We start from the raw sequence: 22,730 nt of genomic DNA, 5'->3' as shown, positions 1-22,730 counted from the left end.
CAGGACAGCCAGGGCTACACAGAGAAACCCTGTCTCAAACAAACAAACAAACAAACAAACAAACAAACAAATGCGAAGCACGCCTTGTTAGCAGAATACCAAGTGTGTGTGGTGGCCTATTACACAGCTGGGTGTAGCCACCCCAGAACCCAAGGCTGAGGACCTGTCAGCTTTCCCCCACCCCCTTATGAATGTGAACTACTAACAGTTTCCTGGGGGAAGTTCTAGTTATGCCACGTGACCCTAAGAATCACAGAATAGAAAGCCACGTCTTCTGTAGGGAAAACACAGAGGACTCTTTGCAGAGCCAGAGATGTAACTCATGGTTGTCTGAGTCGTGGAGTAAAAAAGATTCTTCAAAAGTCAAAGTTCAAGGTGGAATTCCCGACTCATAATGAAATGTTATTGATCTCTTAATTTTGTGTTGCAACAGACTTCAAATCAAAATGTAGTTTGAACACAAGGCCACTGGTGAGTGACAGACTGGCAAATGCCTCAGGCAAACCACCCCACAGTCAGCAGTGAGTGGATCATGAAGGGGAAGTGGTCAGCGGCAACCTACAGCATGGTACCTAAGGTCAGATTGGGGCTGGGTCAAAGGACAAGCATGCTGAACAGAACAGAGCTGTGTGTGCAGAAGGTCCTGTCTCTCACAAAGCCCTGAAGGGTGCTGGCCCCCAAGGAACCCTTAGGAGCTTACCTCAACTCAACCCCACAGGTCCTTCAGAATGAACCCAGTGCACTGACAGTGTAGAAAGGTCTGCCTGGCCCATCTTCCCCTCACCCTAGGATCTACAATCACAATCTCTCCCTGGAAGGGTCTGACTCCCATGTCTGGGTTCAGAGCACATGCCAGTGCAGCACGTTCTGAATTCTCCAAAGTTTTGAGTAGACCGCCACTCAGCTTAACCTGGTTGTTCCAATGGCAAGAGGGTCTGTGACAGCTCTGTTACAATTAACGAGGAGCTAAGCTCACAGCCTTGCAGATGTGTTCAGAAGTCCTAAGCAGCAGCCCATTTGTAGCTAGGCTCACCTTCCCTGTTATTACCTGCGAGTCACAACTTCTCATAGGTATCTGAATATAAACATAGGTGTGAAATGCACCCATTTTATTGAGACAGGGTCTTAAAATGTAGCCTGGCTGATCTTTAACTCCTGACCCTGCCGCCCCAGCCTCCAGAGTGTGGAACTACAGGCATGCACTACCATACTTGGCTTAGATACCTTGGTTCCTAACCATCCTCAGGACTTAGGGCAGAGTTTCCAGGTGACTATCTGCGCACAGGTGTCATGGTGTGCTTCACAGCTGGCTGCTGGCATGCTGAGGAACACTTCATGTTCAGCCCACACCTCAACCACAGGAACCCAGGGGAAGCAGGAACCTCAGACCCTGCGCAGTGGAAGTCTCAGTCCAGGGTCACAATTGACAGGCTCTCTGAGCTTCGTTTATTACTGTTTGCCCATCTTACAATCACTCCAGCCAGCCTGGTGTCCTGTTTTCTGACACAGGCAAGCCGAGGCAGAATGCTGGAAGCCGAGCACACGAGCACAGTCACAACATGGCCACAGTGGCAACTGAGAAAACCCGAAAATCAGACTGGAAGCCTAACTCCCAAGACTGAGTATTTGTGATCAAGGCTTTTTCTTACTTTACTTACTAAAACACAGGGGCACAGGTGACTTATGACATTAAATAATAAAGAGTATTCATAATTGTATCCTTAAGCCATCAAGACCAGTTTAATTGTATTTCCAGAGTCAGTTGTGAGGTGTTCTATCTAAAGCCAAGTGTCTGGCATGGCTGTTGAGCTTCCAGCTCATCAATGGCCCTCTATCTCCTCTTCATCACGTCTGCCACTACTGGAGGTGACACATGGTGTACATTCATGACCTCAGCACTGGGTGACCAACCTGCTGTAGGACTTCATCTGGACCAGTGCCTGCTCCTCCAGCTGGTCACTGTTGGAGGCCGCGCTCAGGGGGCGATGGTTTTCATCACTAGCAGCAAAAAATGAGGCTCTCTGGACTGGAAGAGAAGTGAGAAGTGTCAAGCACAGGATGCACTCCAGAGCTCCATCCCGTGGTTGCATGAATGCTTGGCCCACAGGGAGCAGCCCTGTTAGGAGGAAGTGTGTCACTGCGGGGGTGGGCTTTAGAGAGCTCCCCCTATCTCAGGCTCCACCCAGTGCAGAAGAGACCCTCCTCCTAGCTGCCTGGAAGACAGTCTCTTCCTGGCTACCTTCACATCAAGATGTAGAGCTCTCAGCTCCTCTAGCACCATGCCTGACTGGATGCTGCCATGCTTCTTACCATGATGATAATGGACTGAACCCCTGAACCTGTAAGCCAGCCCCAATTAAATGTTCCTTTGTAACAGTTGCCTTGGTCATGGGGTCTCTTCACAGCAATAGAAATCCTAACTAAGACACATCTGTAAACTGAAACAGTGGTCTACAGGGGTGGTGAAGTTTAACCAACACACAGATATGTTTGGAATCTATAGTCTCTACCTGTCCCAGGGAGATACTGTGCTCTTTCAGTTTAAGGGATGGTGACAGTGTAAGAGCCCCTTGAAAAGACAGTTGCTATGGATCCATTTCTAGCCCACTTCCCTGCCTATCAAGCAGTGCTCTAATGATGGCGTCTCCAGAAAGAGGCCTTGAGTCAAATTCTAGACCAAGGGATAGAGATAGAAATGTCCTGAAAAGCTAAAATTAATAAGCCTCTTGAAACTTCTTAAAGGATGCTTTACCTAGATGCCACTCTGGCAGGCTTTAGCACTATGTCCATACCAACGGTTTAGATATACCCTGACTTAAAATTATATGGAGACAGGCAGCAAACTGACAGCCAGGCTAGTAAAGAGAAACTCTCCTGTGCAATACCTGGAAGCACCGATAAAATGCTGTCGGCCTATTAACTTAAAGGGAAATAGGAAGAGGATGCTGGGACGGAGTCAGCGTAAGGAGGGTTTGCCCTGAGCTCTGAGGAAGGTGGTCGGTCACGTGAAACTGAAGGAGCGGTAGCTAGCCACGTGGGAGGACTTAGGATAAGCAGGATAAATGGATTATGGGAGAATGGGAACACGCCAAAGCTCTTGGCCTGGGCATTTATTCATGGAAGAATTCAGTCTCAGAGTTGGTATTTCAGGGAACAAAGAGGCCAGCTAGAAAAGCCCAAAGTCACAAATGGTGTCCGATGTGGCAGGTGTGTAATTCAAATTTAGATAGAAACAAAAGGTTCAGGCATTAGACCGTCCCGAGTAGAAGGCAGTTCCCTAGCTGGCTGGCAGCAGGAAACTGCAGAGAGGCCTAGTGCAGGTGCTTTCAATGTTCTGCTGCACAGCAAAGGCTGGCGGCTGGCGCTGTCCTGAGAGGCACAGTAGCTATGGCGTGGTGGCACGGTTTCCAAGAAAGGTTCAAGTGAGCAAGAGAGATAGACAGCCCAATAAAGGTCTGAGCAGGAAGAGCCTGCAGACCTGGGGGACTGCTCAGAGAGTGGAGCTTGGGTGTTCCATTGCTCTGTGAGGTACAGCCAGGAGCCAGAACAGGCTGCAGCCCTCTGTGACCTGGAGCCACCTTCCCAGAGCCAGTGTGAGGCTTGGCTCTCCCAGAAGGGCAAAGAGCAGCTCCAGACCAGAAAACAGCAAGGGTAGCCTGTAAACCAACTGGAGCGGGGCAGAGCCAAGAGCCAGCAGCCATCACAAGGTGCTAGCTGAACAGCAGAGAGACATGGTGGAGACAGCAGGAAATGCTGAAAAGTCAACAGACTTGGTAGGAAACTGGGAAATCCTTAAGGAGAGTTACATATTAAAAGAAAATATTTCCTATGCTAAAAAAATAAGTTAATATTTCCTATGTTAAAAAATTTTAACTCATTTGCTATGTTTAAAAAAACCCAGAACTGGGCTGGAGAGATAGCTTAGAGTTAAGAGCACTGGTAGCTCTTCTAGAGGTCCTGAGTTCAATTCCCAGCAACCACATGGTGGCTCACAACCAGCTATAGTGAGATCTGGCATGCAGGCATACATGCATGCAGAATATTGCATACTAAATAAGTCTTTAAAAGAAAAAAAGACTCAATTTATTAAAAAAAAAAAACCTTGGACCCTATATAATTTTGTTCTGATTATCAGCATGCAAATCAGTAATTGTTATGGTTGTCTACATCCTCCTCAGAAAGATCAGAATAAAACAGACTTAGATAAGGAGAAGACTGAAAGATCAAGGTTAGACTCCAGGTTACAGAAGAGGTTAAAGGATTTGTTACATCAGAGTAAAGAAAGAATCATCAGAAGAATCCAGTCTGGAATCCACAGTGACAGCAGAAAAGGAGTTCCAGGGAAGGACATCCACAGGGCCCGAGGAACGAGACCGGCAGCCCATAGAGATGTGGTGTTCTGAGTTGAGAATCCACATTCTGCTTAATGATGCTACCTCAGAGCAGTGCCATGCAACAGAGTATGTGTAGAGTTTGGAGAATTAAAGTATGCACATGTTAATGCATCATAAAGTTGATTCAGAGTCCGGATTTCAGTTAAGGCTTTGCCTTAAGTTCTAGAAAGGCGGATTCTGAGATGGCCATTTATTAGAGGCGATGGCTATCCTGGGAAGGCTTTATAGATTGAAGCTGATGATGCTTTGACACGTGTATCCATTAGAATACAACAAATCTTTAGATATTACAACATAAAAAATGTTACACATAATCTTCCAATTCCACAGGTCGAACAATTATGGAGAGATCTAACCATACTTTAAGGGAAATGCTCATAGACCAGAACGGACTAATGACTTTGAGCAGTGTAAGTATGTCCTCATCTCAAAATGGAAGGCAGGAAATATGTTACGTCAGGGAAAAGAATATGCTCTTGCTTCAATAGAAGAAAAACTGTGGGTTCTTGCATAATTAATAAAAATCAGATTTGACGGGGGAAACTCACTGAAGATCTTGGCTGCAGATAGGAAAAGAAATCAAGAATAAACCAAGTAAAATATATGCTAAACCCTCTTCACGGGCACAGCTCTAAGACTGTTGGAGACATGAAAATGCCTCCAGCTAAAACTTCACCAATGCATAGCCAATAAATCTTGTTGGCTAACGAATCTTCAACACTTACCATGCCATCTTTTCAAATGGCATAGATAGAAATTTATATTACAGTTTGGTTATACAATCTAAACTAACATAAAAAAGGCAGAGAGACCTTACCAGCTCAGAGATCAGAGAATCATCTTTAACTGAATTATGCACACTGTACATCCCACACCTAATGCAGAAATATATAATACCTCTAAGGGTTTATATGTTTGCAGAGCAGAAGGACCAGACACCAAAGAAGATAAGATAGATAGCCCAGGTGATCTCACCTCAGGCCGCCTCAATGCTGGTTCCTCAGAATCTACATCGAGGACAATTCTGAAATGGCTAGTTAGATAGTCCAGAGTCAGAAAATGTTCTAGTCAGGACTTCATTAAGCTTGAACTTTCTCAGCATGCCAAGATTGGACAGCAAGGGTTACAGCTTTCTTTCTTTTTTCTTTTTTTTAAAAATTTATTTATTTATTATATGTAAGTACATTGTAGCTGTCTTCAGACACTCCAGAAGAGGGAGTAAGATCTTTGTTAAGGATGGTTGTGAGCCACCATGTGGTTGCTGGGATTTGAACTCTGCACCTTTGGAAGAGCAGTCAGGTGCTTTTACCCACTGAGTCATCTCAGCAGCCCCACAGCTTGCTTTCTTAAGACTGACCAATAACCCCAATTTTAGGGGGCCCCCAAAAGAAATTAATTCCCCAAACCAGCAGGAAGCAATTTTTTTTTTTTTTTTTTTTTTTTTTTTTTTTGTTTTTTTGATGATTTTGGTTTTTCGAGACAGGGTTTTTCTCTGTGTAGCCATGGCTGTCCTGGAACTCACTCTGTAGACCAGGCTGGCCTCGAACTCAGAAATCCACCTGCCTTTGCCTTCCAAGTGCTGGGATTAAAGGCGTGCGCCACCACCTCCTGGCAGGAAGCAATTTTTATGAGAGTGAATTTCCCATTTCCAAGAGGTGGAGTGGACGTTTTGGTCTTTCAATGGATGATGTCATGTCTATAGTTTTGTAAGTTGCTTGCCTGCACTTCCTGTACACTCAGCTATATATACACAGACTCTCAAGTCTGTGGTGGGGATGAGGACTAGATAGTAATTGTCTCAAAATGAAGTTTAGGTTGTACAGGGTTTAAGAAGATGTTCCTAAGTCTAAGAAGATGTTCTAGGTTAGTAGTGCAGATTATGATAGCGACTGATTTAGGTATATAACTCTGAACCTACAAAGACAGGACTGATAGAATACTTTCTCCAAGGTTGCCAAAAGCATATGGACTGGACACTGTGAATGTAAATCTTACCCGATAGTTCTCATAGTTGTTATTATTATATAAAGTTTATTATTGTAAGAGAAAGCATTTTATTGGACCAAAAGGAGAAAATATAAGAGAGAATTTCTTGTGCAATGTATGGACGCATCTCCTGTCAATAAAATGCTGTTGGCCTATTAGCTTCACAGGAAATAGGGAAGTTCCAGTACAGAGAGAGAAGATTCTGGGATGGAGTCAGGTAGAGGGAGGGTTCACCCCAAACTCTGAGGAAGACGGTCGCATGACTCTGAGGGAGAGGTAACTAGCCACATGGACTATTCTATTCCTGAACTGGGAATAGAACAAATGGGATAAATGAGTTACGAGCTAATGGGAACGACCCAAAGCTTCTGGCCTCTAGGCATGTATTCATAAAATAATTCAGTCTCAGAGTCATGGCCTCTAGGCATGTATTCATAAAATAATTCAGTCTCAGAGTCATGATTTTGGGGAGTAAAGAGGCCAGCTGGAAAAGCTCACAGTTACAGGTTAGAATCAGGGAGTTTCCATGAACTAAAGAAGGAAGGAAGGCAAAGACAGCCATCACTATCCACGGTTGCTCTTTCTGAATTCTGTGGTCTAGTAAACCCATGGTCTACCATGACCACCACGACATTATAAAGACCATCTTAGATTAATAAAAATTTGAAAGTATAATCTTGTACCAAAGTCACTCTTTCCTCAAGAACAGACAGTAGATAGCCTACGTCAACACACATTGCCTTCTGTTTAGTCCCTGGTTTCTATAGACCAGAGTATCATAGGGACTGTGACATTAACAAGCCACAGGAGTCTCATGAATTTTGTAGAAAATAAGCATCAGGGTCCATCTGAATGAATAAAGTGCTCCCAGCCCAGCATGTGACCCGACTACAGCTCAGAGCCATGAGCTTTGGCTCTGGGCTCCAGCTGTACAGGTAAAGCACACTTCCTGTCAGTGTGCCCAGGGTGGCAAACTGGTCAGGCCTTATCATAAATCCTGGCACCCTGTAGCTTGGCCTTCGGGATTCTGATGGCTTATGGGGTCGTTAGCAACCTCACTCACCCTCATAGGCTTTGGCAGCATCTACTAGGTTGGACCAATCCAAGTCTGAAGCTGCATCAGGCAGGGGCATCAGGCCAGGGTCAGGGATAGGCTGCCTTTGGGTCTCCTGGATGTCGGTGAGGGAGCTGTCCGAGGCAGAGAACTCTCCTACAGAGGGGACAACAGGATAACACATGTGACCAGAGCAGACGCACCGAAGAACTTATTTATCTCGTTACCACAGTACATGTGTAAGCCATGTGTTGATGGAATCAAGGTCTACTCCAGCACGCCAGTAGTGGCCTTTCTGAAGCTGACCTGGCTTCCTCTAGTTTCTTTGTATCTCAAAAATACTTCCCACCATCTCTCCCCCAAGAATATGAGTCATAAGAAACTTAGTTTTGCACTGAGGCCATATGTAGGTCTGCTGTGGATAAACTGCCTGTCCTCAGTGGGACATGGGGGCAGGGCAGGGTAGCTCTAGTGGTCAGCTTCCCTTCACAGTGTTAAGAGTCATCAGGGTAGAAGAGGCCTAGTCTGATGGCAAACTGAACAGTGGTGACAGCCAAGAAATACTGGTAACTATCAGAGGATCAACAGGAGACTTCTTTCTATCTGGGCCATGAGTCAAGATCTGCCCCCAACTTCTGTGAGCTTTGTGCTTAGGAAGGTGAAGGACAAGTGCATCCTTGATCCCTGTGCTCCTTATCCCAGGGATGGATGGTCTACTGTCCATGGCTGAATATAGTCAGGGAGTATGAATAGGTAACCAGATCACAGGGACAGTGCTAAGTATCTCCTAGGAGCCAGCCTCGGAAGGGACTTTCAGTGGGCCATGGCATTATTCTCCACCCTGGGGACCCTAGGTTAGCACCTGAATGATACTCTGATTAGCAACATCATAGCAATCAAATCCATCATCTACCTTTTCTATGGCAAAAGTTATTCACTGCAAACATTAAACCCCCAACAGCTGACAATGATTAAAAAAAAAAAAAATCCTTGCTTTGAGTACCAAGGGCCACCTGGGCCACAGGACATTCTGCTGCTGCTGAGGGTGGAGGCAGACGAGTGGGAAGCAGGGAGGTCTTTGAGCAGTGGCAGCCAGGATGGATATGTGGTAGTATGTAACTCCATGTGGGCACCCCTCAAATGTGCTTTAGAGAAACCCTGTCTCAAAAAAACAAAAAAACCCAAACACCTCACTACAAAGTGAGTGGCTCCAGAGATACCTGCTTAGAAAGGATGAGAGTTGTGCCTATGATGCCACCCTGGTAATTCAGGGTACATTTAGTGCATGCTTTCCCTTTCAAACCACGTGAAGAGCTGTGCTGAAGTGCAGCTGTGCTGTTAATGAACTTAACCTGAGCAAAGGCACTGAGTCCACGGATGCCAGCAAACCCTGCAAGACATCCACAGCTCAGCTGTGTCTACGGCTGACTCCACTGAGGGGATGGAGGCACAACAGGTAATTCTGTGTGTCACTTATAACCTTTCTGCTCTTCTATTCCTGACCCCAGGCTCCATCTAGGAAAGGAAACCAAACAACCACATCTGTCTCCTACATACATTTCAGTATAGACAGCAACCAAGGCTGCTGAGTATGGAATAGGCATCACCAGGGCGCTGCCTGGCTTCTATCAGGAGATGATAGGAAGGTACACAGCAGGGGCGTGTGCCCCTCCCCTCTTCATGGCTCTCTGTGGGTCTGCCTAGTCTTTACTCACAAGCTGCCTCAGTGGGCCAATGACTCCAAGTGGATAGCCCTCTAGGGGCTAGACCCATTCAGACATGTGATCGTGCGTGCATACACAGGGGTGGGGACAGTACTTTTTATTGCTTGTGAGGGTTGAAGAAAAGTGCAGGGAAAGAAGAAAGGCTTTCAAGAAAGGCAGAGCCGGGCGTGGTAGCACACGCCTTTAATCCCAGCACTCAGGAGGCAGAGGCAGGCGGATTTTTGAGTTCGAGGATAGCCTGGTCTACAAAGTGAGTTCCAGGATAGCCAGTGCTATACAGAGAAACCCTGTCTCAACCCCCCCCCCCCAATAAAAAGAGAGAAAGGCAGAATCACAGGAGTAAAGGGATTCGGGAGCACTGACCCCGGCATGGAGTGTATGAGACTTCCACAGAGGGGCTCGTTCTACAGCAATGATTCTCAATGTGTGGGTTGCGACCCCTCTGGCAAACTTCTATCACCAAATATACTTACAGCATGATTATGGCAGTAGCAAAATTATAGTTATAAAGCAGCAATGAAGATAATTTTATGATTGGGGGTCAGCAAAGCATAAGGAACTGTATTGAAGGGCTGCAGTTGCAGGAAGGGTGAGAGCCGCTGCTCCAGCGTGGTGGCGGGGAATAGTACTTCACATGTTAGCTGCAGGTGGGTGGAGGAAGATGGCTTGACCCCTGAGTAGTGAGGGAGCCTGCTGTCCCATGGCAGGATGGCATGATGGAGATGTGGGAGAACTCTCATGCATGTGAGTGAGGGCTCAGGAAAGTGCAGCCTTCCTTGAGGTTTAGAAGACACAGCTCGAGCGAAGGGGAAAGAAACAAGGGTCTGATTTACATCATTGCTTCAGCAAATTTCTCAGAAGGGAAAAGTCAGAGAGAAATCTGGATGTAATGGCGTGCAGAGCAAAGGGTCAGGCATGAGATGTGGTGCTGTGTGTCTAATGGATTCAACCATGGTGAGACCTGGAATGGATTTGGGCAGACAGAGGACAGAAAAACATTTAAGTCTAAAGTTCCAGAACATGGTCGTTATAAAACAGGGATCTAGTTAGGCCATAAAGTAAGACAACACATATGACCAAAGGCTAGGTTATAGAGGTATCAGGCTCCCTAATTTCCGTCCTGGAGGATCCCCTGCTGACCGGCTGGAGTAGTGAGTGAGTGAGTGTGGCAGACAGTGAGGGCAATCTTCTCAGAGCACACATCTCTAGGATCTACTTATCTCATTTAGCTTCATTTGCCCAATGCTATTTCAGCAGCTAGAACATCTGAGAACACCAGTCCCCAGACCATTCTTTCAAAGTCAATTCAGCAGGTCTTGGGTAAGGTCTAGTGACCCGTGACGAGCAACACTGAGGTGACCAGTGGTCTGTTATTGCAGGAAGGAGGGGGACTGAAAGATGAAGCAGAGGTAGGAATTCCTCCAAACTACCCCCTAAGAAAACGAATGGCTGGTTGTCATACTGGGCCATGGGCCCTGCACAAGATTGCCAAGCTGCAACTGCAAGACACTTACCATGCAATGACTTCATTCCCAACGTGTAAGATGGCCTCCTCAGTGGAAGTGACTTGGGGAGAGATGGGTAGGTGCTGCTGAAGAGGACATCGTTGGGCAGGGCTTGGTCTAGAAGCGAAGCCCTGGAGGTGAAGAAATGCTCCCTCTGGCTGCTGTAAATGCTCTCATCTGACAGAGTCCTGTGCAGGGCCCGCCGGGAGGTAGGGGTGGTGGGGAACGGGGACTGTGGGGAGGACAGTGCATGGAACTGAAAAACAAGACAGGCTGGAGTCAGGGACTTAGGTCACAGAACGAGACCAAGGTTGGATGGGTGAAGCAGTGGCATGAGCTCGGCCAGCCTAAGAGCTCCGTCCAGTCCTACATCCCAGGGGGAAAGAAGCTGTACTCATGATCCGGATGAGATTGATTTATCATGTTTTAACCATGGTTAATCAATGTTATGTGGTAATGAATAACAAGATAAAATGATTTTTTTGTTTGCTTTTGAGATGGCGGTATCTTACTATGTAACACTGGCTAATCTGGAATTCAAGAGATCACCTGTCCGATTAAAGGTATGTACCCCTAGTCTTAAATATATACTTAACTTGAAGGCTGTGTCTTTGGCCGGATCTTATAACATTCCAGGGCTAGACCCCTCAACCATAAATGTGGGCAAGGCACCTGTCTGGATCATTGCAGCTGCTCAACAAGATGCACCTGGCAGGAGGCTAGACAATGAAGAGGAGGTTCCTGGGAACAGCCAAGGAACAGGGACAGGAGCCTCAGCAGCTTGCCAGATGACAGGCAGTGTAACTGCTGGGCAACAGGGAGACCATCATCAAAATGCAGGCACTCAAGACTGGAGGGACGGCTCAGCAGTTAAAAGCACTGACACTCTTGCAGAAGACCAAGGTTCAATTCTCAGCACCCACACGGCAGCTCATTACCATATGTGACTCCAGTTGCAAGGTATGTGACACCCTCTTCTGGCTTAGGCATGACAAGTGTGCAGGCAGAGCACTAATACACAGAAATCAGCAGCAACATGAACACATACTGGTGGCTCTCAATACTATCTCTTAAGGTAGACAAGCTTCATTAATTTTGAAGATAATTATCATTTTTAAAATGCTATTTATTGTGTGATGTATGTGTGTGGCCACATATACCATTGGCAAATGTATGGAGGTCAACGGGCAACTCAGCAGCCTTGGTTCTCCTCCTCCACTGTTAGATGGGACTGAATTCCACCCTCAGGCTTGCAGGGCAAGTCCTTTCACCATCTGCCAGCCCATGGAGGTGATTTTTTTCTTTGTTGAGACAGAGCTCTCTTCAGCTTTAGGCTGCTGTTTCCACCTCCCACATGCTGGGATTAAAGACATGCCTGCCATGCTACTTTAGCCATGCTAGCTTTAAGGTGTCTTTCTATCCATGCGATTATAAAGACCTGGCTTTACAAATGACAAGGGTTTTATACATAAATGGCAAATAGTTCCAGAGATGAATCTGCTGAATGAGTTTCACTGTGGTTTTCTGCAAACAGCCAAGCTCCTGAGAATCCATCTTACTGAGAACTAACAGGCCCCGTGTTCACACGTTCATCAAGGCCAGCTGGGACCTGAATCAAACCATCCCTAATCAATCTCCTGCAGAACCCTGGTCACCTTCCCAGGGACAGCACGGGCAAAGGAGTTCCTGAATGCCTTTCCACAACCATCTGAGAGAGCAAAGAGGGAATGAATGGCTGGAACCACACCCAGAAACAGAGATGACACTTGGGCTGATCTGTGTGCAGTGCGCCTGGTGTATGCTGCAACACTATTAAGCAGGCACACTGTAAGAAAGACTAACATGTAACTAATGTAGTGCAATCCTGATCACTTCGATTGATGTCGAGGGATCCAGGGAGGTGGCTCACCAAGAACACTTCTCTTAAAGCCTGATAACCCAAATTTAGGTTTCAGGGATCCATGTACAAGCTGCACGAGGTGACCTGTATCTGCGATCCAAGCACTCTGTGGTGATTTAAGTAAGAACGGTCCTCACAGGCTGCTAGTTTTGAGCTTGGGTCACTAGGGAGTGTCACTATTGGAAAGGATTAGGGGGTGTGGCCTTGTTTGAGGGGGACAGGCTTTGAGGTATCAAAAGACCATTCTAAGCCCAGAGTCTCTCTAATCCAGTGGTTTAGGATGCAGCTCTCTGCTCCTTCTTACTCCAACACTATGTCTGCCTGTGTGCCACCATGCTTCTCGCCATGATAAAGTACTAAACCTCAAAAACTGTAAGCAAGCCCCAATTAAATGCTTATTTTTATAAGTTGTCATGGTCTCTTCACAGTAAGAGAACACTGACTAAGACACATTTCTTTCTTTCTTTCTTTCTTTCTTTCTTTCTTTCTTTCTTTCTTTCTTTCTTTCTTTCTTTCTTTTTTTTGTTTGTTTGTTTCGAGACAGGGACAGGGTTTCTCTGTGTAGCCCTGGCTGTCCTGGAACTCACTTTGTAGACCAGGCTGGCCTCAAACTCAGAAATCCGCCTGCTTCTGCCTCCGAGTGCTGGGATTAAAGGCGTGCGCCACCACGCCCGGCTAAGACACATTTCTGTGGTGAGATGGGAGGCAGAAACAGGAGAGTCCTTCAGAAGCTTGAGGGCCAATTATGTCACCCAGTGATAAGCAAGAGAGTCTGCCTCAAACAAGGCAGATGCACACACATGGCAGGCACACACTCATCCAAACACACACATCCGAACACACAGACACAAGCAGAACACTCATACCCATCACACACTCATCCAAACACACACATCCAAACACACAGACACAAGCAGAACACTCATACCCATCACACACTCATCCAAACACACACATCCAAACACACAGACACAAACAGAACACCCATACCCATCACACACTTATCCAAACACACACATACAACACACAGACACAAACAGAACACCCATACCCATCACACACTCATCCAAACATACACATAAAACACAGACACAAACAGTACACCCATACCCATCACACTCATCCAAACACACACATACAACACACAGACACAAACAGAACACCCATACCCATCACACACTCATCCAAACATACACATACAACACACAGACACAAACAGTACATCCATACCCATCACACAATACACACACACACACACACACACACACACACACACAAGTAAGTAAGTAACTTTTAAAATCATTATGAGTTAAATGCAAGTCTGTACAAGCTAGCCCATGATTAAGCTGCTGTGGTCAGTCTGAGGGAAGTGGCTATTTCTCGCACTAGTTTATAGAGAGGAGTAGACATTAAAAAGATTTCTAATTAGTTTTATTTTGTTATTAAATAGCCTCTTTTCTATTTCCAAGGTTCTAAAACTATCACACAAGGCTCCTGCCTGCCAGACCCAGTTCAGCATTCAGTACACCCCACTAGGTCTTTTCTCTTTTCTTTCCTTCTTTCCCTCCCTCCCTTTCAGCACTTCATGCTTTAGAAGAGATTTTTAATTCCCAGTGAGCCTGAGGATTTTACTGGGGAGAAACTGAGCCCACTCCTATTTTGCCTTTGGGGCCTATGAGCAGTCCCCTGGACAGCACACGTTAGTTGCTGGTATGGAATCCTGACCCACAGGGAGGCAGGGCAGCTGAGGACGATCCCTGGCTGGTGCTCCCTGTCCCTTGAGACACAGCAGCATCTAGTCTTGTCAAAAGCTGTCAGTACACACCTCACCTCAAGTCCTCAGGCTTCAGGGTAAACCAAGTGCCTGCTGTGTAAATTACCCAGGGCTGCCAGCCCTGGATTTCAGAGAGCACACACACAAGTGCAACATGTTCTCAGAGTGTGTCCCAAGGAGCCCAAAGGGTTTCTCACATAACTCACTGCTAGGGTGAGACCTTCCTCTCCTACCACAGAAGTTTAGTTCTACATAGTGAGCTTTCGTGGATGATTTTACTTGGAAAATACATGGGGAGGCTTCTGAACTTTAAAACTATTGAGCCATTTGGAGACCCCTGATCCTCCAGTTTGATCACAGCCCAGCAAAGAGGCTTCTTGTCCTGCCAGCAGTGAGCAGACCTCCTCCACTTCATGCTGTCCCTCAGACTGATGTTAGTCCCCATTCTGACCATTTCCCATAGCTGTGGTTGTCAGCGACAGGGTCAGCAGTACTCACAGTATATCTTTTACTACACAGCAGCACTGCAGAGAGTCCCCTGCTCTGGGCCACCCGACTGGGAAGGAGGACAGGGCGTTGCCTGCAGCAGACAAGGCAACCCCATTCAGCCAGTGAGGAGTATGCTGCAGCTCCATCAGCATTTTCAAGGCAAAGCGCTGGCTAACCTAGCTCTACAGTAGAAGAGACAGCTCATAGGAGAGGAAGCCCATCATGCATGCTAGTAGCCAAGTCTCTAGCCCAGAAATGGCTCTTCTAGGTCTCTTCTTGAAGCTTGCTGCTGGCCTGAAACCCTGAGCCAGGACTGGCCTGGGAGGCTTCCCGAGGGAATACTAGCCTCCCTAAAAGCCATGATCATTTACAGGCTACCAGGAGATACACTAGGGCTACTTAGCTGAACTAATCTAAAACAAAACCAGCTCAAGAAAGATGGGCTGGAGGGGGAGACAGCACATTGCCACTGTTGCTCTGGTCTTCTGCTGCAATGCTCAGAGCCTGCAGGAGCACCATCTTTGCATATCACATCCTATCAGTAGTCACAAGAAGAGAAAGTCCACTCGGATTCAAATAGCGATGCTAAAGTAACTCATTTCAGACAGAGAAGCCAAGGCCTCCAGGGAAGACAGACATTTGCCTTCAATTATTCCCACTGCATGAGCAGATGCAAGGAATGGAAGCTGAGCTCACCCATCCCCATGCCCCTGCCAAAAATGTTCAAGAAACACTTAGAGGAAAGATTCCTTCCGGGGCAAGTTTTACTATCTTCTAACCTCAAAGAGTACATCTTAAAATAATTTTTATACTGAAACTGGGACTTCAAAGTTTTAATTTGTCACCTTGGGTTCTGATGGATAAGTTTCAAGCACCATCTTCCTCAAGGTTGCTATGGGAACCATTTGTTCCCTGGATGATGATTCAGAACTGCTAAGTGCTGGCTCCCAAAACCGAAATGACAGAAACCAGCAGCGGCCATATCCATAGCCATAAATCATGTTCATAAACCATTTCCTTTTCAGCAATCTCCAGAGGCCCAGGGAACATGTGATTCCTGCACAAGCTGACTTTTCAGCTTAGGGCACATACTCTATGTGGGTGGTATGTGCGTGCACACACACACACACACACACACACACACACACACACACACACACGTATACAGAAAAACCTGAGGGACACAGAAGCAAGGCCACTCCCGAGCAGGGCTCTCTTTGACCGCAGTAGAGGTTGGGTTGTGGGAAGGATTTTCTAGCTTTCATTCCCAACACTTTTTTGGTATTCTGAAACAAGCTTTCTAGTCACCCTGAACATCATTCAACTCAGAAGTTAAAGGGAAAAAAAAACCCCAGAGTTCACCGCCATGATCTTCCTGGAATGGCCCAGGAGAAGGCTGGCCACTGACAAACGCACACAAATGCTGAGCGAGCATTTGGGGGGATGGAGAGGAAGACTTGGCTCTAGGGAAGGGGCACACAGTCAGGATTCTGAGGGAGAAAAGAGGCTTTGAGTATAGAGACCCATGCATGAGTTTGGCCAGGAGGCAGTTCCCTTGATTGACAGGTGGAAAGCGCTATTACCTGTGGCCAACAGAGTGGGGCATGGAGACCAGGAGGCAAATGTGACACATGTGAGAAATGTAAGAAAGGGACCTTACAGACAGAAGGCAGATGGGAGACCACATGGGACATGTTCTGGCTGACAAGGGAGCCACAGGTGTCAATACTGCGTCCTGGAAGTGATGCCACTTCAGTGTGGACTCAGAATAGGACACACCAGAAGAGAGAGCCAGGGAAGAGCAGGCTAACAGGGCACCAAGGAGCTGTGTCTGCAGAGACAGAACACTCAACACGGAGGGAGAAGGGCCCCCAACACCCTCAGTCCTGCACCCCACCATGCCCAGCTTTTCTCTGCCATTACCCCACACCTGCCGTACCTTGAAATCCTTCTGTGATCCGGGAGTCGGGCTCTCTAGGTCAATGAGCTTCTTTAGATCTTCCTCGATGGTGGACTTGGAGGTCGGCTTTGGGGAGGCCCGCAGGTCCCTGGTTGAGGCTCGAAGCCGAGTGTGGGCTATCTCATTGCCATCACTCTGATGTCGCCTGGGGAGAGAGGGTGGAAATCAGGGCAGCAGGCTTGGCCCAAGGGGGCTGTGACAGATGAAACACAGGGTTTGACTCTTATTTACATCAGAATCCACTTAGGTCAGTGCTTGTTAGATAAAGCAGAGTCAACGTGAACTCAAAATAAAGTGGGAGGAGTAATTCACTCTTCTACAGGACACCGCCCTATGTGGCCAGTACTAGCAGCAGACTCCAACAGATCGATCCCCAGAGCCACCTTTATACAATGGCAGTCAAACGACATGGAGAAGTCCTTTGTCCTCTGAGTCCTACTGGCCCAGAGAAGAAGCAGTCTACACAAAGGCTGTGACTGACAGAACACTGGAGGCTCAACCATCCCAAAGGATGATTCAAACACTTCTTTCCTAGGATAGCTAAAGACCTCAGAGCGAAATGTTCACAGTACATCTTACTCAAGCAATGAAGCAGAGAAATAACTTAAAGAAAAAAAGTTACTTAGCAAATAAAACCTCCCAGGGAGAGTGGAGAAGTGTGATCAGAATATATTATATGAAAAATACTTTTTTGTTAATTTAAAACAAGAAAATCCCTCCTTAAGCAATTCCCTCCAACCCCAACATCACAGCCCAGGATCACTGGCAATGAGAGACTGCCCAGTTCTTTCTGTGCGCAGAGAAAACCCACCACTAAGTAGAAGGAGAGAATCTCTTACTTTCGTGTGTCCATAAATCCCACGGAGTTAATGGTTCCTTCTGGCTTTTTCCATCCAATCAGATATTTACTAGTGGCGCCCTGGCGAGGGTAGAAAGTCCTAGGTCCAGAGGAGGATGAGGAAGAAGAGGAAAAGGACGGTGCGAGCTGGGAGGATGTGGTGGGGTGAAGCTCCTCTTTGGGTGAACTTCTGGCACTGGAGAATACCACTGGGCTGGCAGAGTGTCGGGAGCTCATGGTACTGTGGAGAGGCAGGACAGAGACAGTGACTGTAGTATCTACGCCATGTCAGTTTTGGGGTGGTGTCCAAGGTGAGGGTGAAGGTCAGGTTAGAGAAAAATGAATTTTGTAGAAATGATTAAAAGGGATGGCCAGCTGGTCTGCCTGTTCTCGTCCTGAAATTTAAATGTCTGTACATTAAGTTAAAAGTAAGAGGGGCACTTTCAGACACACTGGTCCACTGAAGTCCGGGAGGGGCCAGGGACAAGACAAGGAGCAGTAGAAGTCTCAGTGTCTGCCTGTATGACCTCAGATCTGGGGGTCATGATGATGCTAAGACCAGGCTAAAGACTAGAGGAAGATCAAGTCAGGGACACAGCAATCCTTGACATCCCAGGTCAAGGGCACGCTGATAGCTGTGTTCCTAAAGCATTAACATGCATATAGACTCAAAAGCTTGTTCATCATCAGACAAGTTCTAAGCCTGAAAAAGGCAGATTTTTCAAGGTTGGGGAGTAGCGCTTATATCATCTACCCATGTGCAAGATAACCATACTTCCTTCTAAGGTCCATCAGGGTCATGTCCACCCACGTGCAGGATAACCACATTTCCTTCTAAGGAACCTCAGGGTCATGTCCACACTATGAGCTCTGCTGAGTCCTGCTTAGGGAAAAAAATCTAAGGTCAGGTGTCTCCTACAACAGACGTACAGTTGCATTCCTCAGAGGCACTTCTATTTGTCAAAAACTTGTCATCCTGACTGAACAGATATTAAAGTATCTGTAGTGATATGCAGCTGGCACAAAGGTACCAACCACTCAGCAATGGGAGAAGATGACAAAGGGGAACAAGTGTGGGGTGTTCACAAACTCTATCTAGGAAACTCTTCTGCAACTCTGAAACTATCACAGTATTTTAAAGTGTTACAGTAGAAACAAAACCCAGAAGCGACTGGATGAGAAAGCATCTCCTGGTGGAAACCGAACTCTACTGGTCAGACCCGTAGATTCTGAACCACAGTCTGGAAGGACAGACCCGTAGATTCTGAACCACAGTCTGGAAGGACATTTTTTACAATAGGGAGGAGTCTTATTAGTATTTAAGAATCAGCTACCAGATCTGGAAAAGTATTGTGGGAGAATCCACTTGGAGAGCTTCCAGTATGAATGTGGTCTTATTACTTCAGAACACAAAGAACCATCTTCTTTATTTTTATAATGAACTCAGAAGAGCTGGGCCCAAACTTGGAAAAATAGGATAAAAAATTACTAGTCTTACCATAAACATTTTCCCCTAAGAACTATTCCATCTAGAGATGGTAGAGGAAATTCCCATAACATCTGCAAGGGCTACACAAATGAAAAGCGATGCAACCTTACTGCTGATAAACATTCTGCCTAGTTGCTTTTAAAATTAAGAAGGGCTAGAGAGATGGCTCAGTAATTAAGAGCATGAACTGCTCTCTCAGAGGACCAGAGTTTGGTTCCCAGTGGCATACCTGAAACTGACACTCCAAGAGAGCCACTGTCCTCTTCCTGCTCTTGAGGGCATCAGGACACGCCCCACCCCTACACATATAATTTTACAAGAAAAAGTATATCTTCAGGAAAGGGGGATGTAAGATTGTTTCCTAGGTATGGCTTATCAAGTCAGCAAGGACAAAACAATAGCAGATCCCTGCTACGGAAAGATTACAAGTGTAAGAGTGAACTCAGGTAAAGGAAAAACTTCAACAAGGTTGAAGGGCGCACCAAGACGCACCAGAGGCCCAGTGCACATCAGGGGAGACAACACAGCTGGCTCTGAACTTCTGCAGGGAAGAGGGGCAGCCTCAGATAAGCCTTAGACAGCAGGGCGTGGAGGTGAGGGTGGGGAGGGTCTGTTACTTATTTAGGGACAAGATTCTAGAGTTTAGTTTGCAGATGTTAAGATTTACCTTTTGCTTTAGGATCTCTTCACACACACTAGATCACAATTATGAGGTCCCAAGGTGTTTAGCGCACATCGAACTTAAAAATCTAACCTTGGAAAACCACAGGAGCCAACTCTCAAAGAGCAGTATGTTAAAAATGCTGACTGTGTGCCCTCTCCAGAGATGCTGATACAGATGGGATGGGGCTGGGGGCGTGAGAACACTCGCTTCTCATGTGTTCCCAGAGGCTGCTGTGGTCCATGACCCAGGCTCCGAGTCTACTATATCTGATTTACACCTGAATCGACACATTTTACCTTTGAATACTTTGATATTACACAGCTATTCAAAAACCCTGGGACTTTAAAAGACTGAAGTTGAATCAAAAAATAATTTGCCAGGAGAATAGAAAATAAATTATACTGCTCATTATTTTACAAATCATTCCGTCATGCTTAATTTTTAGTGTAGGAGGTAATTACGTCTACAAATGATGCTTCTGCATCCTTTGTGTACCCTCACCAGGATACCTGCTTAACTGACCACTGAACCTAATTATTCATTCTATCTGAATATGGTAGCTACTACTCAGTGTGAAATGCCAGCGCACTTATGCTTACTAATGGTTATAATCCGACAGCCACATTAAGAACTGATATCTGGGACCAAACAGAAACAAATGGCCTGTCTTTCTCCTCAGTGTGTGTAACCCCTAACAGCAAAAGCCGAGACTTCGCCCACGACACATCCAGAACACGCACTTCAGGGTTCTAATCCCAGAGGTGCTAACGGATCAGAGCTGAATCAGTGTCTAGAGATATGGCAGAAACCTCCCCTGCAGGACGCAGCTCATTTGAGAACCACGGCTTGGACCTAGGTGACTTGCTCACACTGCTCTAACTTGGTCATGTCTGCCCAGATCCAAGACTTGAAGCCATGGATACCACGTGTCTGAAGCAAAACCCTGGTCCCTGCAGGAGATACTATCTGTGCAGGGTTGACGGCTCATATTACGTTTTCTTGAGTCAAAAGAAGGTGTGCTTTGAAACATTTTTAAAGGATCCTCCCATTTCCTAGAACTAAAAACTGCTACCTGAGCCTATACACTTTCCAAAATGGTCTATCTTTTCCTTTCCTATATAATTCTGGCCCAGGCTCTGGGGAGCTCCTTGAAGCTGATCACCTGCTGGTCTATGACCACCTCAAGGTAGTACAGTCACATACTTCACCAAGAGACTCTGGGAGTTTTAATTATACTACAGTCAATGACAAGTTGGCAGATCTGTGCTTAAGGGGAGCCAGACAGCTGGGCTGTTTCGTTATCCTGGAGAACTCTTGTTAATTCAATACACTGCGATTCTGCCTTACCCACAGTGCCTTGAATCTCTTCCTAAGAATGGAGTAAGGTAATGAGCTAATAATATGAATCAAAAAGGGAAGAGAAGCAGACCCACTGGGTGACAAGTGCAGTTATCGGTTCCTTTTCTACTACATGAAAAGCCAGTTTAACTGTGAGCACAGCCAAACCAGGTCACTGAGAATCCAGCCAGAATGTCCTCGGACCCGGTGACTTCAGTTTTCACCTACACTCTAGGATGATTCCCCTTCCCTGAAAAATAGGACAGCTTTGGAGTCTTTAAGAAGAAAGACAGGCCGGGTGGTGGTGGTGCACGCCTTTAATCCCAGCACTCAGGAGGCAGAGGCAGAGGCAGGCGGATTTCTGAGTTCGAGGCCAGCCTGGTCTACAAAGTGAGTTCCAGGACAGCCAGGGCTATACAGAGAAACCCTGCCTGGGGAAAAAAAAAAAAAAAGAAGAGAGGACACACATGTATCACTGCATACAAAAATAAAAGGGTAACATGGTGGCCAGACCTGGGCCAGCTTGACCTGACAGACTTCACATCTGGATTTATGGCTTGAAGGAAGCCAGACGAAGGGGCAGCAGCCCGGCCACTTTACAGGACGGGCTGACCACTACTAAGAAGAAACACTACTAAGGTGGCTGCTGCTTGCAGGGTGGGAGAGCACAGATGTCATCAGTCAAGTTTCCAGGTATCGCTCCTGTGCGCTTGGGCTGGGGATACCCTTCTAAATGTCCGAACCCCCAGAGACCATTCTTTCCTATGTAGCCGTAGCTGCTGTCCGACGGGAAGGGATGCCTGCAGCCATGGCATAAGAACTTAGGGTTTGGTCCTACCCTGTGAAGGACAGTATTTTCAGAGAGGGAAAAGCAGCAATTAGTCACCTGTCAAATAGTTGTGACAAAATCTGAGCGAAGGCTGGATGCTGGCCTGTGACTAAGACAGGGCAGCTGACAGGGTTTCCTGGGATAGGCTGTGTGACAGATAATGAGGGATAATGAGGAAGCAGGACTCTTCCCGCTGTGTCCTCCACCACCAGTTCCGTGATTCTGGAGGGCGGCAGGAGACACGAGTGCTAGAGCACTAGGGATCTAAGCAAGTGAGGTCTCAGGGTCAGATTAAGCATAGCAAGGAAAGCTGCTCCTTCCCAGGATGCAAGTTTCTGCTAAGCAGGAAGCATGCACATTCAGCCTGGGGAACGCGCGGCTAGCTGGGGTACAGATCTCTGTGGGCCCAAGACCAGATACCCTGCAACACCTATGTAAATAAGGAGTTGACAAGATGCCTGTGAACATGACCATTTTTTTGTTTGTTTTGTTCTGTTGTTTTGTTTTTTGAGACAGGGTTTCTCCGTGTAGCCCTGGCTGTTCTGGAACTATCCCTGTAGACCAGGCTGGACTCACACACAGAAATCCATCTGCCTCTCCTTGGGATTAAAGGTGTAAACTATAACATCTAGCAAACATAACCATCTAATAGGCATAGCAGAGACAGTGTCCTGTTCAATTTTGTTATCATAAAAAAAGAAAGAAAGAAAGAAAGAAAGAAAGAAAGAAAGAAAGAAAGAAAGAAAGAAAGAAAAAAGAAGGGGGAGGGGAGAGGGGGGAGGGTGG

General features: G+C 46.5%; 1 protein-coding gene across 13 annotated transcripts in view; it reads right to left on the bottom strand.

Moving 5' to 3' along the window:
• Positions 1–22,730, bottom strand: part of Sipa1l1 (signal induced proliferation associated 1 like 1) — a 281,885-nt gene that overhangs the window by 1,734 nt on the left and 257,421 nt on the right. For all 13 annotated transcript variants that reach the window (XM_021202716.2, XM_029540740.1, XM_029540742.1 and 10 more), the window contains 5 exons: positions 17,626–17,865; positions 16,766–16,931; positions 10,673–10,919; positions 7,444–7,590; positions 1,912–2,026 (listed from right to left, as the gene is read on the bottom strand). In XM_021202716.2, coding sequence (XP_021058375.1) covers positions 1,912–2,026; positions 7,444–7,590; positions 10,673–10,919; positions 16,766–16,931; positions 17,626–17,865 — 915 coding nt within the window. The remainder of the gene's footprint in view (positions 1–1,911; positions 2,027–7,443; positions 7,591–10,672; positions 10,920–16,765; positions 16,932–17,625; positions 17,866–22,730) is intronic.

This window comes from Mus pahari, chromosome 7 (assembly GCF_900095145.1).
Source record: "Mus pahari chromosome 7, PAHARI_EIJ_v1.1, whole genome shotgun sequence".
Lineage (NCBI taxonomy): Eukaryota > Metazoa > Chordata > Mammalia > Rodentia > Muridae > Mus > Mus pahari.
This window is presented reverse-complemented; position numbering and strand designations above follow the sequence as displayed.